Below are 19,264 nucleotides of genomic sequence, written 5' to 3' on the forward strand. Positions count from 1 at the left end.
CCATTCCTCTAGGATTCATCCTGAATGGAGCTGCTGGCTGACCCCTTGGAATCTCTCTTACTTGTACTCTGATCCCAATGCTTGTCAATCACCCCAGTAAGCTACAATGCAAGTGGGGCGAGGGGAACAACCAGGAAGGAAATGGATCCTTACAAACTGATACCTGACACTGTCAGGAAGAGAAGGGGCTGTAAGGTCTCATTTGGGGTTCAGAAGAAGGGGCTGTAAGGTTTCATTTGGGGTTCAGAAGAAGTGGCAGTAAAATCTCATTTTGGGGTTTAGAAGGGGCTGTAAGGTATCACTTGGGGTTCAGAAGAAGGGGCTATAATTCATTTGGGTTCAGAAGAAGGAGCCGTAAGGTTTCATTTGGGGTTCAGAAGAAGGCAGAAGCCAAAGTTAGGAATGTGCCCCAACTCAGAACTCCCCATTGGAAAGGAAAATGACCATCTCCCACCAGCCACGGCCAATTTGACCTCCATCCTCAGGCAGCGAGAGGAGGACGGGTGAGATGCTGGGAAGCTGATACCTGGGTTCCACTGCGGTTCTTAACAGAAAGGTTCCCATCCCAACGCACCTTCCACAACCCTGTCACACCAGGGCCAAGCTCAACCAGCAACTGGGTCACTCGGTGAGCACCTTTCCAAGGTCCCATAACACAGAACCAGGGACTGTGGCAACATTCCCTTGCAAACAGGTTCACCATCCCCTCATGTGACTGTTATGGCTGGGTCAAGACTGACTCAGTGGTTTCAGACGCCCCAGTTAACAACACCGACAGCGACAGAAATGGGTGGGTAGCTGCTGGTGTTGTCATTCACCCACTCCTGGCAAACTGACAGGTACGCAGGAAATGTTAGGGTCTGTAAAATTTGGGAGGCATATTTTATAAATCATGCACACGGAACTAAGAAACAGGCATTCGGCATCATAAGGCTGCTGGGAATCTTCCTCCACACACATTTAAAGGGCCTAGATCAGAGGACTGCTCGCACTCTATAAACAGGCATGGCTTCTCAAGGGCTTTCCAAGAATTCTTAACACATTCACTTCATTCTTGCTGACACCTTGCAGACAAAGCCAAGAGGACCCACTTAAGATGTGTACTTTCACCAAGGAGCAGTAAGACGGAGCTGCCAGCCTTGGTGGAAAACTCTAGCATGTAAACAGAATAAGCTACGCTGCGGCGTGGGGTTTTACAACCTCCCAGAGCAGGGCTCTGAGAAGCTGGAGCCGGTCTCGGTCTCAGAGAAGCCTGCGCCAGCAGTGGCTGAGCTTAGAGGAGAGGGAGGGCTGCTGTCCACCTGGAGTTGAGACAGTGAGGCAGGGGTGTGGGGTTGCAGGCCTGGGAAGCAGCACTTGCTACAAAGTAGAACTAACTTCCCCCAGGTGGGACCCAGGTGGGACCTCTGCCAATCAAAAGAGGCGTGCAGACAGCCGTTAGTGAAAAGATGCAAACAATCCTGAAATTGAAAATAGAACCACACAAAGGGAGATTGGTTAAAAATAGGAAGACCAAGGCTTAAAACCCTCTCTCTCTCAAATCAGAGGCCACTCGGATTCTGGCAGGTCCAGGGCCCGTGATCCTTCAACTCAAAAGTAAGCCATGCCTCTTTGCATCTGTGTGAGGCACTACTTCCCAGGTAAAGATAGACTCTGGTCCCCATTCTTGAGGAATCCCTGGTAGAAACATCAGTGTAAACCTAGTGGAGCCATCTAAACTGGGGATAAAAATAAAACAGGCATCTTCTACAGAGGACGAACGGGAATGCAGTGTTCCAGGCACTGAGATGAGGGCAGAAGGGACAGTGATAGACAAAAGCACCTCCTACACCGGAGGACGGAGGACCAGATGTGCTCAGACCTTGAACCACATGTCACCTCCCAACTCCTGCCATCCTCTGCACTGCTTCGCTGCTTTGGTCTGGCATTTCTCTTTAAATCAGATCCATCTATGGCTGTTTTAGAAGGAGGGTCTTGCTGCTACCCAGGCTGGTCTCCAGTTCCTGGCCTTGAATAAGCCTCCCATCTGAGCCTCTTGATACACTGGGAATCCACGCATCTCTGCCGCACTCTTTCCCGCCCCCCAACCATCCACCATCTTGCCAGCCCTAGACTCAATTTCGCGGTTTATACTTTACTCTCACCCAGATTGGCAATATCAATTTGTGCAATCGATGGGTTCCGTGTGTTTGTCTTATATCACAAAGAAATAATCGTACATTATAAAAGTAAAACTGTCCTCCATGAGCCAAGAGCCACGTCCTCTGTGTCACAGTCAGAGGAAACTGGCCAGGACCTTTAAGGCCTATGTCGTGAGAGTGAGAGCTCCAGCAATTCAAGACAGTAAAGGCAATCGCCTGGAAGAGCGTCATCTCTAGACAGCAGCTGACAGTGGGCTCCGGGACTCTCCCAGACGGCAAGACCAAGCCCTGACACCACACAGCCCTGAGGTCCCTGGGCTCCATGTGGCCCTCTCCTGGGGTGCCCTCATCCAGCCAACTTTCATTTCCAATTTTAAAAACAGACACCAGCGGTATTTCAGTAATTTTTTATGCAACCTCTTGAAAGTTTAAATTTATACTTCACCAGACATGAAAGTCTAAACTAGGTCAGTAAGCAGCACGGCCTCCTGGGGGATGCTCAGAGCAGGCAGGGGAAGTGGGCAGAGCAATGGCCTCCTGGGGGATGCTCTGGGCAGGGGATGGAGCGGTAGCCAGAGCAATTTTAACCCTACCTCCATGCACGAAGCCGTGAAGGGTGCAGTCCGAGGGCCCCACCAGGTGGATCAAGCTGGACTGGCTGTAGCTCACGGTGTTTGGCTCTAAAAAAGAACAGGAAAGAAATCAGATGTTGTACAGATGGGTCCCCACAACCCAAAGGTAGCAAGGCTACTACTGCCCTATATTCTCTGTCACCAGAAGTGTGACTGCAGTCACTTAGGTAGGTTTCTCTGAAGACAATGGAGGTCTCCGGCAGTACTGAGGAGCCTCTACCAGCGAGTCAGTGCACTCTGGGTATGGTGGTGCTCACTATACCCTGCTAATGGCAGTAATTGCATCCCTTGGCTAGAAGGTTCCAGGCCTGACTCTGATCCTCCACAGGATGCCATCATTCCGTTAATTTTCCATTCCAATGATACAAAGAGCAAGGACAGTGTTTCTTGCTTCCTGCATGGGCCCAGGAAGTCTCAGGCTTGACAGGTGTCTGGGCTGGCTTCCCTGAGTACCCCTCTTCCATGCCTGCCTCCGTCAGTGCAAACCTTCCAAGAACAGGGGACTGCAGCAGAGTTCCTGCCACTCAGTGCTGCTGCCAACTGGATGGGAAAGGCTTCACTTAAAACAGGGCACAAATTCTGTCCCTGGGGGCAGATGCCACTCCTCCAGGCTCCCTCTCCTCAGCAGGTACGCACATCCTGCCAAAAGCCTTTGGTCATGGAGAAGCCCTCATTCCTTCCATGCTGGGATCAGCGAGAGGCACCCATTCCTGCCCCAGCTGCTGAAGGAACTGCTGGACCAGGGTCACACAACAGGCACATGTCAGGTCTCAGAGATGATGTCCTCATTGGGCCTTGAACAATACTTCTCAGCAGCAAAACAGTTGGTGGCATGCCTGTGCCTACACACACACACACACACACACACTTTTACAGAAATCTTTCTCACAATGATTGTTTTACTTTTACGCTTATGTCTCACTGCATACCTGGCTGGGCTGAACTCACCGTGTGGACCCACCACACCCAGTGTGTTTTTACTCCTTTTGATAGAAGGATCTTAAGTGTCCCAGCTCATCTCCAACTCCATCTGTATCTATGAGGTTGAACTTCTGCTTGTATAACAGGTGGGAACCACCAAGTCCGACCTATGTGGTGCTGGGGATTGAACCTTATAGTGGTATATTACTTGTGTTTTAATAAATAAAGTTTGTCTGACGATCAGAGGGCAAAGTACCTACACTAGTCAGCTATATAGGCCAGGGAGTGGTGGCACACACCTTTAATCCCAGCACTCGGGAGACAGAGGCAGGTGGATCTCTGTGAATACAAGGCTACCCTGGGCTACACAGGATCGATACAGAAACAGATCCTGATGGTGGTGATTCACACCTTTAATCCCAGTGTTTGGGAGTCACACATCTTTCACCCCAGCACTAGGGAGGTGGAGACAGGAGATATGGCTGGGCGGAGAGAGGAATATAAAGGGGAAGAGACAGGAACTCACTGGAGTGTGAAGTCTGCGGATTTGTGGAGACAGGATCTTGCCCTTTTGCTTGAAACTTTGGTAGATGTAAAAGGTCTCTCTAGTGGCTGGCTGCTTTTCTTTTCTGATCTTCATGTTGAACCCCAATATCTGTCTCTGGGTTTTATTATTTGTGCAATAGAACCTAGAATCTTATCTATGCTAAACAAGCTGTCTACCACCTAAGCCACTGCCTTGTTCCCTTCTTTCTCACACTGAAAACCGACTGTGCACACAGCAGCGGGAGGTAACTGCAGCTGCAGGACAGAGCGACACCCCGCTCTTCCGCAGTCTGTTTGAGAACACTGGTGAGGCCAGTGCTCAGTGCTTAGAACCTGCACGCAGAAGCTTCCAATGTACCGAAGCACCAGTGCCTCTCTGGTTTCCTTCTTTGGCCATTAGCTAACTCCTCAGGAATCTGTGGGATCAGGTGATGTCCATTTTCTTTCTACTGGTTCACAGCTCCTGGGGTGAGCACTTCCTTCTCTGAGCAGTGAATCCAACAGAGCCCCTCCCATGTCCCCCACATTCTACATTTTAAGTGACACAAGGAACATGGGAAAGGGGTCGGCTACAAGCAGATAAACCCACAGAAAGGAGAGTGTCTTGAATACAGGCACCAGCAAGGTGCTGCACAAAGAGCCTTGTTTGCGGAGCCCAAGAGGTTACTACCATCTTGTCCGCATAAAATGCAGGGCACAAATCTAAATTGCACACCCACTGAGTTACAGTGCTGAAGTAAATGGCTGAATAGAAACAGGTCATGGAGACCTTTGCCTCCGTTGGTCTTGGGCAGGAAAGACAGAAGCTCCAGAAAGCAGCAGTTTATAAGCAGAATCCAGGGTGATCTGAGTTCAGGGACTCGTGGCATCAAAGGTCAGATAGATAGACGTCCTGCCTCCAGACCTGGGGCTGAGGGGAACTTGAATCAAGAACCCTGAGATAGTGTGACTTCCTCATCCACATCTGTCCATGGAGGAAGAGTGCAGTGGGGTGAGGAAGAATGGAAAGTACCCTGGGGAGATCTCTGGGTAGAGTCACTGTCCTGGGAACTGGCACCTAAAGAAGCTCTGAAGGGTCAAGTCTCACACTCAGAGGCAGGTGGGTGGTGACCCCATTTTCCTGTACCCACTGTGAATGATGCCCGTGCCAATAACGAACATGGAAGAAGTTTCCAGTTAGTAGCAGTATCTTGGAATACCCCAAGAAAATAAAACAGAATCCAATTAAGAGCTATCCCCATGGCTTTGGCCTGAGACACTGGAGGGTTTACTACTGTGTGGTTCAGCTGGGCTCAGGTGTCTGCCATTTTGCAGTTCCCAGGCTTCTGCTCCCTCATCAACCATAATCAAACACTTGGGCAAGCACACCACCCATCTTCCCAGGGCATCAGATGCAGGACCGCGAGGTGCTGCAATAGCACCATCTTCCCAGGGCATAAGATGCAGGACTGTGAGGTGCTGCAACAGCACCATCTTCCCAGGGCATCAGATGCAGGACCATGAGGTGCTGCATGCAAACACTGTGGAGAGGACTACACACCACCATGTCTTGTCTAAACAGGACCTCATGACTGCCCTTAAGACAGGTTCTCCATGTTCAAAGACACTGGGATGGAGATGTGAGCAGACACAGGACAAGCGGAGCCAAGTGACTGTCAGGCCTATTCTCTCCCTGTCCCACATACACATTGGACCACGCTTGCCTGGCTCCGGTGTGGGGAATAGGGACTGGCCACACTACCCACGAGTCTCAGAAGAGCTGTGGGTTGCTTTTAGACCTGACCTATCTAAAATCTGGAATGTGAGCCCCCTGCAATGACCCGTCCTAGAGGCTCTTCCATGCCACTTGTTATTGATGGTGGATGGTAACAGTTCAGTCAGCTTCCATAGCAGGCAAGTGGCCTTTGTTATCGATGGAGTCAACCAACTTTTAAACAAAAATACTTGCAGCAGCTGGGCAGTGGGGCACACAACTTTAATCCCAGCACTCAGGAGGCAGAGGCAGGTGGATCTCTGAGTTCGAGGCCAGCCTGATCTACAGAGCAAGTTCTTGGACAGACAGAGCTACACAGACAAGAAATCGTGTCTCAGAAAACCAAAAAGCACTTGCAACACAAGCAGTGATAGTGATGCACACCTGTGATCCCAACACTCAGGAGGTTGAGGCCAAGGGCTGCCGGAGCTACACAGTGAGACCCTGTCCGAAAAGAATTAGGAGGAGGGGAGTATGTCTGTATGGACATATAGAGAGGAGCTTTTGGTCATTATTTCTCAAACAAAACAGGTTAATTACTATTATTTAATAGCATTTACATGATGTTAGGTATTATTCGTAATTACAAGAAGAATTAGCATATACAGGAGGTTTGCATATATAGGTTCCATGTGTTTGATACAGTGTGTGAGGTTATATGCAAGCCCCACTCATTTTAGACATGAGATTTTGTGCACCCTTGGGTTCTGGAACCCATCCCCCATGGATGCCAAGAGAAGACACCACACACACACACACACACACACACACACACACACTGTCTTATATTGTATATGATAAATATATTCAATTTAATCAAACAGATGACAAAGCTACAGAAAAAAGGGGCCTGAGTCCCCCAAGTCTCCACCATTTGAAGGACAATCCACCCTCAGGGAAACCCAGTTTTGAATCTGCCTAAGCAGGAACTGCATCCCTATTTATGGACTAACATGCTGGGGTTTACCTGCTGCAGCAGTTACTATGACTCTGACCTTTAAACCTGAGTTTCCAAACCATTTGAGGACCCCTAGGGAAGCACCAGGCAAGGTTTCATAGGCTCTAGACACACCCCCTCTCCGAGCCCACCCACCTGCCAGGAGCTACTTCCCTGCTCAGGTTACACCCAGCGCCCTTTCACCCTACAAGCCTGCAGCTCAGTGTTGCCTTGTCTGTCTCCACCAAGGAAAGTGAGAATTAGATGTCCAGAGAACCGGGATGGAAACCAAGCAAACTCCAGAACCTTTCCTCCTGTCTCCACACGCCAGATCCCCCCCAAGACCAGCGTTGAAGGAACCAGGATCATGGCCAAACTAGATGGTCACGGACACCGGAGAGGCACTTCAGATACAGGACTAGGACCAAAAGCCATGCAGGGAGTAGCTTGCCCTGCAGGGAGTGGCTCTAAGCAGATCTGCCTGGGCACTGCTGACCCTGGAAGGCAGAGCTTAATCCAGGATCAGGAGCTTGGTGGCCTGCCAAGGCTCCCCACTGCTCTCTGCCTGAGGTAGCCTGGGAAGTGAACACTATTTCAAGGACAAGTGAAGACAGCACTTGGTCATGTCTGAGGTAATGCTGATGGCATCATAAACCCAGCAAACCTGGAAATGGTCTTGTGGTCTGAATCCCCGCGGTGTTAAAGCTGGGCAGCTGATGGTCACAAACCTGGAAGCTCAAAGCAACTTTTCTCTGTCAGACAGAGAAAATGGCACAGAAAGGGGGCTTCTAAAGAATTATCACACTCCCCAAGGACACCTACCTAAAAGTTGGGGGGGGGCAGGGTGCTAGGCAACACTGAGCTCAGGTTCTAGTTGCATAAGTAGTAGGTAGGGGTGAGGCCAAAAGGTGAATGCAGTGGGGGAAGGGAAGCATGAATGTTACATTGTAGAGCTCTGCCCTCCAAGAATGAGGGGCACTGCCATCCTGAAGTAAAGCAGCTACGATTGGGACCCTTGCCCACAAAACTCCCTAGTGAAGAGAGGGGGACTTCAGACTTCACAGGATTTCCACGAGGCGGTGTGTGTCACCTTCCTGCCAGGGCACACAGCCGCTGCTGGGAGAGGGGGTACCCGTAACACCTGTGAGCCACCAATCCATCACCTACACTCCTAACTAGCCGGCACACCAAGAGAGCCTAGGGTGAAATGACTTCCTTCTTCTGCCTTTGGAGCTCCAAATTTGGAACATTTGTTCCTGTCTCCCTAGGAAAGATAAAACAACAGCCCCATCTGGGAAAGACACAAACCTCGTCCACACTGCTCCTGTGGACACAGCACCCCAACAGCCTACTCACTCAGCAGAGCCCACCACACAGGCAGGAGGACAGATACAGTGGACCCAAGAGAACAAGGGTGGTTCTGTCAGGAAACGGAAGTCGGAAACACAGTATCACAGAGACCATGAAAAGGGCGAACACTTGCCTAGCCTGTATGAGGCTCTGGATTCAAGCCTCGCTACCCAAGAAAAAAATGAGAAAAGAGTAAAGATGAGACACGTGACCCCTGTTCCACTTCTCAGATCCAATCAGCTGAGGGAGATGTATTTTTACAAGAGACAGAAAAACAAAACATGTAAAAATCCCCCAGAAAGCCCCGAGTTCACACTGCCAATTTCAATCACTGTCATCAAGCAATGGACTGTGACGCCATCTAAGTATCAGAGTCACAAGCAGGAGAAGGTGGGGACGACAGTCTCCAGAGTAGAGGAAGCTACTCTGATTGACAGCTGAGTAATTGCAGATTCCGAGATGGTAAGATAAGGCCTAACACCCCAAAACTGGGTTCTTTGGGTTTTTTTTGAGATGGGGTCTTGTTATGTAGTCCAGGCTAGAGCTGAACTCGCTGCAAACCTGCCTCAGTCCTCCGAACACTGGGGTTCCAGTTCAGTTCTCATTCTTTCTCCCTCCTTCCTTTCTCTTTTGTTAAAAGCAGATGTAGGGGTAGAAGAGCCCAACCAAGAGTGAAGATTTTACACCCGGCCCAGGCCCTGGATGACTGGTGTTCCGGGTGTTTAGGTAAGCTGAGAAAGGAGGAAGAATGAATGACAGGCAAACTGCTGGACGCTCAGGCAGACACGGGGTGAGACACCTGCACACGCACAGCAGTGCCATTACACGGACAGTCCCACAGAGTGTGCTCAGGCCACATGGACTGAGAGAGCCAAGTAGAGACAAACTTCCACCCACCCAGGGGCCTGAGACACTGGAGGCCAGGAAGTCCTCTGCTCAGGAACATCAAGGAACCCAAAACAGAATCCTGAGTATTAGTATGGGTGCAGGCCATTTCCAGCAAGACAGAGAAGCTCCTAGCACATTCTAGAAAGAAAGCATTCTCTCAAGACTATTAAACTCTGGCGACTGCATGTGCAGGGAGTCACAGACGTTACCTGGAAAACCTCCCTCTAACGGTGGGCCCACACACAATCCCTCATCAAGTTCCTGCCCCGACTGTCACCAAGGAACCTAGGGAAGCCCCTATTTAGTTTTTGGACAGACACTACATGAAAACATATACCAGCCTGGTAGGGGACAGAGGAAAGGAAGGAAAGATCCCACAATGAGAAGTTGAAGCTTGTCACTTGCGTGGTGAGAACAACAGAGTTACGCAGAGGCAAATATCTACCTACAGGAGCCTGTGGAGAAAAGGTGCTTCAATCTGGGGTAGTCTCCTGACCCCATACCGGTTCTGCTAATGCTTTAGACATTTGCTCAAAAACAAGTTCCTGATAAAAGTCTCCACCCAGACTCTCAGAAGGAGCCAATGCCACCTCTGCCTGCCAGCTGTGCTACAGAAAGAGGTCTACCTGGCCAAGGGCAGGACAATGGACAAAGGCTGGCTCCAGGAGAGAATTCAACACCCAAGAGCCCGGAGGGTAGTAAAAGCATACTGGTAAGCTTCTGTGGCCTGTGAGGCACCCTGAGGAATGGCATCTGTCCCTGGTATCAGCCTACTCCAATCCCGTCCCCAGTCCCCAATTCACCTGGGTTCAGGACAGGCTGGACGATGTCCCCGTTCCTCCACTTGGTCTCCATACGTTCTAGCTTCTGGGCTTCATAGCGCTTCCGACCCTCTTCCTCTAGTTCCTGCCGCGAATACTGTGGAAAGGAAGCCAGAGAGAGAGGGGGTCAAGAGTGGGGGAACCCAGCCTTCCTCCATACCCTCCAGATAGAGAGAGGGTCAAGTTTAGGGGGACACAGCCTTCCTCCATACCCCCCAGACAGAGAAAGGGTCAAGTGGGGGGGGACACAGCCTTCCTCCATACCCTCCAGGCTCCAGGCCAGAACCTCGCCCTTTTAGCATTCTGTAATCAGAACTGTTCCCTTTCTTCTGACGACATGACCACTATATAACAAGAATACAGGACAGATGAGAGTTTCACAGTGTGCCCCTCATCAGAGACAGCCTGGTAGACATCACAGTTAGATCTCGGTATACCTATGGATATACAAAGTCCTGTTTCTGACACAAGAGCTGAACCCCTGCTTCATTATGTCACTGCAACACAGTCTATGTGACTGATGGTCATTTAGCGGTGTCCCTCTCTGCTATCAAAATGACACCATTTTGATGATTCTTGGCCACATCCTATCACTTGGCGCCCGACTCTGTCCTGAACATTAAGCTGCAGAATCCCAGATCACCCTCCTGCTATCTTTGTTATCCACCAGCCAATCAGCAGGCAGGACCTTTGCACAGTCAGGCAAAAACAGGCTGAAACAGCCCCCAAGGCGCTCCTAATGAATCATAGGAGTTTGGTCCAGGAAGTGTAAATATAAAATCTATTATAATGCACACCTTTAATCCCAGCGTTAGGGAGGCAGAGGCAGGCAGATCTCTGAGTTAGAGGCCAGTCTGGTTCCCAGAGAGACTTCCAGGATAGCCACAGCTACACAGAGCAACCTTGTGTAGAAAAAAAAAATAATAATAACTAAGTATCAATAAAATCTATTACACAAGCTGAGACTTCTCAAATCCTGAACATGATGGGGATAAAGGATTTTTAATACCACACTGCCTCATTTCCTCCCTGGGATCCTTGGAGTCCTGGGTGCTAGCCTCAGGTATGTACCAGGTCCACTGTCCACCCACTCTCGGAAGTCTCTGTCCTGAGCCCCCAGGGGCAGTACACACTCCCCTTAACCCGGCCCTCCGTGCTGAGCACCGCCCAGTCAGTCTCCCTGCCCTCCATGCTGAACACTGCCCAGTCACTGTCCTTGCCCTCCATGCTGAGCACCGCCCAGTCACTGTCCTTGCCCTCCATGCTGAGCACTGCCCAGTCACTGTCCTTGCCCTCCATGCTGAGCACTGCCCAGTCACTGTCCCTGCTCTCCGTGCTGAGCACTGCCCAGTCACTGTCCCTGCTCTCTATGCTGAGCACTGCCCAGTCACTGTCCCTGCTCTCTGTGCTGAGCACTGCCCAGTCACTGTCCCTGCTCTCTGTGCTGAACACTGCCCAGTCACTGTCCCTGCTCTCTGTGCTGAGCACTGCCCAGTCACTGTCCCTGCTCTCTGTGCTGAACACTACCCAGTCACTCTCCCTGCTCTCTGTGCTGAGCACTGCCCAGTCACTCTCCCTGCTCTCAGCCTCCTCTTCTGCTTCCCCACTCAGTCTGCCTTTCTGGCCAAGTCCTCTGGTTCCTCCCTACCTATCAAAGCCTCTCTGACCATAAATCATGCTGAATGGCAGCTTTAGACCTCCTTTCTAAAGACACGCTCCTGCTCCAGGCTTGGCTGAGCAGCTGGGCAGAATTCTGGGGATTAACCATCCATCCCCTTCAACTGAAGAATGCTTCTTCAAAGTAGGCCAAGGAGGGAGCTGAGAGGTTTGCTCAAAAGATAAAAGTCAAGCGCCACTGCAAGGAGCATTTAACACTGCAGGAGACATTCAAGCTTCCCTTCTGTGAGCTGACTACTTCCTGACACTCATGCCCAGTGTTCGGAGGGCAAGAGCAGCATCTGTCTGTGTTTGGTCCACCACACAGAACTGATGGTCAGATTCCAACATCCTCAAGAAATGCCTTCCAGAGATTTTAGAGAGGATGGTGCACAAGGTGCAGGGTTCCCTCCACACACCCACCACCACAACAAAAGGCCAAGCGCTGACTGGAGATGGCTCAGTGGATAGGAGCGCTGTCTAGAGAGATGGCTCCGTGGTTAGGAGCACGGGCTGCTCTTGCAGAAGACCCGTATCCATCTGTAACTCCAGTCCCAGGTGATCCCACACCCTCTTCTGGCCTCTATAGCGCACTGCTCGTATGTGGAGCACAGATATACATTCAGGCACAAAACATAAAAACCAGAGCAGCAGACAATGCGTTCAGGTCCTCAGACTTGGGGGCCTCCTAGAGCAAGTGCACTGAAACACTCCAGAGGAGCCGGTCTGTTCAGCACCAGGGGCCTCCCGGCGCAGCAGTCCCGCTGACTTCTTTAATAATCACAGGGAAAGCTGCAGTCTGCCAGGCTCGACAAGCCATACTCTAAAGTGACACAGTGACCACAGTCACACCTGGTAACCAACCTGGGCGCAGGTGTGCATGCGCGCATGTGTACTGCACATAGCAACAGACAGCTGCACCCTTTCTTGAATGACTGTCACTCTCTGTGAAAGGTTGGTAGGAGGATGTTCATAGCATCTGAAGCCTGAATTCAAGCTCCAGGTACCTATACCTCCTAGAACAAGGAAGGGAGTCATGATTTCCAGGGTTAGGACAGATCTCTTACGGGCCCTGCCAGGGAATATAAGGGTCTATATTCCCAGGAAATTGGTTGGTATCTGTGGGAAGACTCCAGATCATTCCAGCAGCTGCTGCAGCTGGGGCTGGTGTACTTCCTTCCTTGGCCCCCTTGGCCTCAGCTTGGTGGCCCAGTTTCAACATACTCCTCTACGAAGCCCAACTAGTATTTATGTGTCATCAACCCCGACACACGAAACAAACAAAAAGGCTGCAGGCCTCCTTCCGCACATGGGGGCACTCGTGACTGCACGAGGAGCATGGGGTAAGAGCGCAGAGAGTCAGAGCCGGTCCCTGTGGTGAGGACTTTCTGGATCACCCGTGCAACTGGCTAGAGCCTGAGTGGCTCCAGCCTTTACGGCCTGATGTTTGAAAAGCAGTCACGTGCTCAGTCTAGGGATGTCTGGAGGCCACAGCACAGAGCCTTGCAGCCACACAGGACAAGAGCATCAAGGACTGCAAGGGATGCTCCTGTGGGACCATGCATTTGAATGCCACTAGGCCTGAGCCCCAGGCAGCAGCCAAACCAAGAAGCAGGAAGAGCAGTAGCGCTCAGGAGGGGTAGGAGGGAGCGTGAGAGGGAGGGTGGGCACTGGCCCAAGAAGCACACCCAGGGTTGAACAGGGTTCAAGAGAGAACCATGGAACCTGAGAACGGGGGCATTTCTGGAAATGGACTTTGCAAATGCAGTTGGAGTGGAGTAACCCTAAGTCCTACAGTCACTGTCTAAGACCATACAAAGACACGTCCAAAGGGAAGGTGAGGTGAACAATGAGGCCATAGGCCTACACCACGAGTAGCTACAACAGGACATGGGAACTTCCCCCTGAGCTCCACAGGGCACGTGGCCCTGGCCACAAAGGATTTGGGGCTTGACAATCAGAACTGTGAACAAATAATCTTCTATAGTTTTCAATTTTTATTTTATTTTACTTTTGATACAGGGTCTCTATGTAGCCCCAGTTGTCCCAGAACTCTTTGTGAATCAGGTTGGCCTTGAACTCACAGAGATTCATCTGCCTCTGCTTCCCAAGTGCTAGGATTAAAAGAGTGTGTGTGTGTGTCACTATTTCTGGCCTTCTTTAGTTTTTATTTTTACTTTTTATTTTTCTTGGGGGTGGTTTAGAAACAGGTTTTCTCTGTGTAGCCTTGGCTGTCCTGGAACTTACTCTGTAGACCAGCTGACCTTGAACTCAGAGATCTGCCTGCCCCTACCTCTGCCTCCCTAGTATTGGGACTAAAGACATATGCCACCACTGGCCAGCCCTTCTTTAGTTTTTAAACCACCCAGAGCCATAACACTTTGTCACAACCATCTCAGGACAGTAACACAGGCAGGACTGTGGACCACCGGCCTCTGTCTGCTCACAGGAAGAGACCTGCTGAGCACAACTGCTGACCAGCACCAGCACAGCCAGGCCAAGGCTAAGCTGCCCTTTCTCAGAAGCAGGAGTTCTCTGTCACCAGAGGGTTCTTTTAAAATCCCTAGACTTGGGGCTGGAGAGATGGATGGCTCAGTGGTTAGGAACAGTGGCTGTTCTTCCTGAGTTCATTTCCCAGCACCCACATGGCAGCTAGCAACTAGTAACTCCAGTTCCAGGGGCCTGACACCCTTACACAGGCATACAGACAGGTAAAACACCAATGCACATAAAACAAAAACTTAAAAATACCTAGACTATCAAACTGTGGTAGAGCATGCCTGAGATCCTGACACTCAGGAAGGTTGAGGTCAGTCTGAATGGCATGGAAAGTTGTAAGTTAACATGGACTATAGAATAAATAAACAAAAGTGTATGTAGTAGCACCCTTAATCATAGCACTTGGAGAGGCATAGGCTGCTCCTACGGCTAAATGGGCCTCCCACAGCTCCAAGGGGCCCAGCATCTACAGTTGCCCCAAGAGACACGTGAAAGGGTCACCTTACCACAATAGGAGGCACCTCGAGGACCTTGTCCACATTCTTCAGTGACAGGGGCACATACCACAAGGTGGCCTTATTGGTCATCTTTTTGGTACCTTAAGAGAAGAAAATCACATGAGTGATGCTTCAGTTTGGCTACACCAGGCAGGTGCTGCCTCCAGCCCTGAGCAGTCAGAGCTGCAATGCTGTCACCTCTGGGTCCAAATCCCCAAGGTCCTGTCCAGCCACCTGGCTTGAGGGCACTGCCATTGTGGACGTATTGGACCAGAGTCCCATGCGGTCCCAGGAGTTGCATCTGTGGAAGTTTTCCCCTTACAGAGGTGGGCTGCAGACTCAGGCACTAAGCGAAGTCAGCCCCAGAGCTGGTTTCACAGAAACGCAGTGCGGCAATAAACCTACAGCAGAGGAAGCCCTGTCATATACAGGAGGCTGAGGAGGCCGGGCCAAGCTGCTAGCTTGCTCAAGTCCCCACCAGCAGACATTGCTGTTGCCTGTTGAACACCTGACATCCTCAGTCTAGACTAGTACAGACCTTTCAGAAGAGTCTGTTCACCTGTCCAGATGCTGCAAGAATTCTCACCAGCAGGAAACCAGAGAGAGAGAGAGAGAGAGAGAGAGAGAGAGAGAGAGAGAGAGAGAGAGAGAGAGAGAGAGAAGGCGGGCAGCCTAAAGGGTGCACACAATCAAACCTCGTGGCGTGTCGAGAGACTGCAGAGCCGAGTAGGTCCTGAGGTGGCAGAAACAAGCAAGGCCAACCACTGCCCAAAGCACAGAGGCCTGGGTCAGTTCCTCAGGCCCAGTGCTGACAGGTCAGTTGCTTCTCCCCATCCTCTCCCCGACATGGTCCAAGAGGGGTGATGGGCTCAGACTCACTTGGGACATTGAGTCCAGACACAGAGTAGAACAAAGCTTCCAAAGCAGGAAAGCCCATCTGGATTCAGAGCCACAGCTCATGGTCTTTGGGTATCAAAGGAATCCATAATCCACTGGCCCATGGCCCTGCTTACCGTAAGAAGCTAAAAGCCCAGAGAGGTCAGGAGCTTTGACAAAGGTCAAAGGGCAGCTTGGTGACATCCTAAGCACATACCAAGGCTCTCCAGTTCAGTCACTTTCAGAAAGCATGGGAATGTGCCTTTAAGAAGTGGCTTTGACAACATAGAAGGCTCCTGGGAGTGCGGAGACAGCAAGAGCAGGAGACAAGGGAGGCAGGAACAGCAATGGTGGGCTCTCCACCCTGGAGAAGAGTGCCTCCAGCTACCTCTAGAGTACCTTCCCTAGGAACCTTGGGTTTCCCTAAGGTTACACCAAACAGCCCCAGGCTCCCAGTCAAGCACTGCTGTGGGGGGAGGGGGAGAGGCGGGTATTAAAAGACAGGCCCACAAGGGCCCTCCTATTCCATAATGGCAGGCCTCACAGCCCCACCCAGACACATGGCATCCCTAGAACAAGGCTGTGGGCTCCCATGCCTGGGAACCATAGGCAGACACGATAGAAAAATATTTTCCCCACGCTTTGACTGAATGAAACTGACAACCTGCTTTTGGGAATAAAGATTTCCTGTTGGACTCAGTGCCAGCATGAAGAGTTGGTTTCCATGGAAACCCAAGTGGCCCACTAAACCGAAATGAACAGCACTGAGCAAAATGAGGCAAACACACTAATTGTGTAACCCCACCTCCAGTGAAACCGTGTCAGGACTGTTGGCTACAAATGCCTCCCAGCCCTGTGCTGTTTGCCAGAGCAGCCTGCAGCCATGATGCCCCATTAGCCTAACTCTGCTCTAGCAGAGGTGAGCGCACGGCTTCTCAGGAGATGTAAGAGTAGTGAGCCAGGCTTGTGCTCACACAGAGGAGTCTGGACTACAGCTCAGCCCCACGAAAGGGAGCATGGTGACTGGGGTCCTTGCTCTTGTGGTGAGGTCATGCTAATAACAGCAAGTCTGGCGTTCACAAGAGCTAGAGCCCTGGGTGTGCACTTAGCGCCCCTAGACTCAGTGTTCCCGTCACTCATCCAATCCCTGGGTGTGCACTTAGCGCCCCTAGACTCAGTGTTCCCGTCACTCATCCAATCAACCAGGGCATGTGGTCAGGGTGGTGTTGGGTCAGATGGCTGTATGTAGGCATCACAGGCTCACCTTCCAATGGACATGTAAGGAGGGAAATGGCAGAGAACCCTGGCATCCCAGATGTTAGTCTACAAGAGTGAGCTCTGGGGTAAGACAACGAAGACATGGAAAGAAGCCTCTAAGCCCTTCCTGCTCTGAGACCAGACTGTGCCCATCCATGGTCCAGGAAGGAGGGACCAAGGGGATCTGAGGCAATGGCCAGGCCTCACTGAGAAAAGCTGCCACGCACTGCCTCCCCAAGCACTAAGAGTAAGCAGTACCTGTCCCGTGTCCCAGGAGACTGCACCAGCACTGTCTCTGCCCTTTAAGGCTTGTCCCTCTGCCAGGCCCCTGCATGGAAGGGTCTTGGGGTACAAAGGTTAGCATTGCTGCTTCAAGCTTCTCCTTTTAAGAATTATTATTTTATTGCTTTAAAAATGTATTGTATGTGTATGTGTATTTTGTCTACACATGTGTCTGTGCACCACATGCGTGCCCTCACAATTCTGAAAGCTGCAGAATACCTTTGTGCCCTGCCGCTCTCCTGACGCACACTGCAGTGGCCTCTGGCACACTTGCGAGGGCTAAGGCTTTGGTTGTTCAGGTGAGGTAGAAATACGCTCTTGTTTTTTAGTTCACTTTATGTGTGGTTTTGCTGCATGTATGTGCACCATGTATCCATATGGTGCCATTGGAGGTAAGAAGATGGCACCAGATAGATACTCAGAACTGAAGGTACAGACAGATGTGAGTTAACATGTGGGTGCTGGGAATCAAACCCAGGTCCTCTGTACGAGCAGTCAGTGCTGTTAACCACTGAGCCATCTATCCAGCCCTAAGAAATTCCCCCCACCCCGCCCTGCCCCAGAAAGGGTTTCTCTGTGTAGCCATGGCTGTCCTAGAACTTGTGCTATAGTCTAGGTTGTATTATTTTGACAGGATATATTTTCATTTTTCTGTACTGTTTGACCTCAAATTCACAGAGCTCTGACTGCCTCTGACTGCCGAGTGCTGGGATTAAAGGTGTGTGCCACCGCCACCCATTGTAAGACTCCAGTACGATGGGCCCCACATAGTTTCTGAAGCTGAAGGCTCCCACAGCAAAAAGATCTACTGGCTGGTTACAAACAAGCATGAAGACCAGGGTGTTCCAAAGAGCCTCTCTCCTGCTCAGGGGTGACCAGCCACCTTAGCTAGGCCCAGCAGAGGAAGACCCACAGAACAGATCGTGGCAACTCCTCTCTGCCCCAGGCCTGCCTTCCCCTAGTGGGGCACAGAGACCCCTTCCTGTGTCACAGCCTGAGATCAGCATCCAAAGAACACTCTAATACCAAAGGGCCCATAGACTGTGGAGCAAGAGCGCAGTCTCACAGTCTTCCAGTGCATAGTGGCTGAGGTGACCCAGCCCATTCTGATCCATCCCTGCTGAGGTCATCAGAATGTTCCAGATGGACAACTGTGTTCTTAGACCTTCCAAGACAACCTGAGCCCCTTAATCAGCCCTCAGTCATCACTCCATGGGGTTACCACTGCAGAGAGCCTGGGGAAGGAGAAAAGGAATAAACCAGCCAGGCCTCTAAGGCTCATGGGACCACAGGGTGGTGGTAAGCAGACAGAGTGGGATGAAGGGCCTGTCTTCCCAGTCAATAGCCAGCTTATAAAAGAAACATAAGTACTTCATGAGAAGGAGCTCTGCTCCCCTGTGGTGCCAGTGGGGAAAAGGAAAAGGGTTTCCATGGTTACCACAGCTACAGAAAAGGTTCAGATGAACCAAGGCTAAGGTTGACCCAACAGCTTCTATAAAAGCCTGGTTTCTAATGGGCAGGGACAGATTTTCCTAGCAACCTCAGCACAGCCATACAAGCCATTATCCAGAAGAGCAGGGGATGGTGGCCATGGACTAGCTGGTCTCAAGAAGGAGGGGAAGGAGGCTGGGAATCCAGTTCTCGCTGGAGGGGCTTAAGTGGACTTCATCTGCAAACTGCAAAAAAAATGGATAGAGGAAATCTGCCCACAGGGTCCACGAGAACTAAAGGAGTCAGAGACGTAGCCAGCCCATGGGCATGGCCAACCCTCCAAGTCGGAGCAAGCTGTGTGTCAGTCGGCTTCAGCTGTCAACTTGACACAAACCGAGAGACACCTAAAGAACTACCCAGATCAGACTGGCCTGTGACCATGTCTGGAAGCCATTTTCTTAACTGCTAATTGATGTAGGGGCTGTAGTGGGCTGTATAAGAAAGGTAGGTGAGCAAGTCAGAGTTAGGGGCAGGTAAACAGCGTTCCGGTCCTCCACCATCTCTGCTTCAGTTTCTCCCTCCAGGCTCTTACCTTAAATTCCTGATTTGGCTTCCCCCAAGTGATGGCTGTGGTTTCTCAGCTCAAACAAAGCCTTTCTTTCCCAGTGAGATTTGGCTCAGGTTTGATCACAGCGACAGAAAGCGAAGCAGAGCGCTGACTCTGAGCCATGCTGGCTGGTGAGAAACACCCGGGACTCACCTGTGAGGATGTTCTCT

At 51.0% G+C, this 19,264-nt stretch overlaps 1 protein-coding gene across 2 annotated transcripts in view; it reads right to left on the reverse strand.

Moving 5' to 3' along the window:
* The window catches only part of Acot7 (acyl-CoA thioesterase 7), an 88,364-nt gene that overhangs the window by 33,179 nt on the left and 35,921 nt on the right, over window positions 1–19,264 (reverse strand). For both annotated transcript variants that reach the window (XM_057784140.1, XM_057784139.1), the window contains exons 4-6: window positions 14,651–14,742; window positions 9,972–10,086; window positions 2,735–2,821 (exon numbers count right to left, since the gene is read on the reverse strand). In XM_057784140.1, the coding sequence (XP_057640123.1) occupies window positions 2,735–2,821; window positions 9,972–10,086; window positions 14,651–14,742 (294 nt within the window). The remainder of the gene's footprint in view (window positions 1–2,734; window positions 2,822–9,971; window positions 10,087–14,650; window positions 14,743–19,264) is intronic.

The sequence above is a fragment of the Chionomys nivalis genome, chromosome 11 (assembly GCF_950005125.1).
Source record: "Chionomys nivalis chromosome 11, mChiNiv1.1, whole genome shotgun sequence".
NCBI classification, from domain to species: Eukaryota; Metazoa; Chordata; class Mammalia; order Rodentia; family Cricetidae; genus Chionomys; species Chionomys nivalis.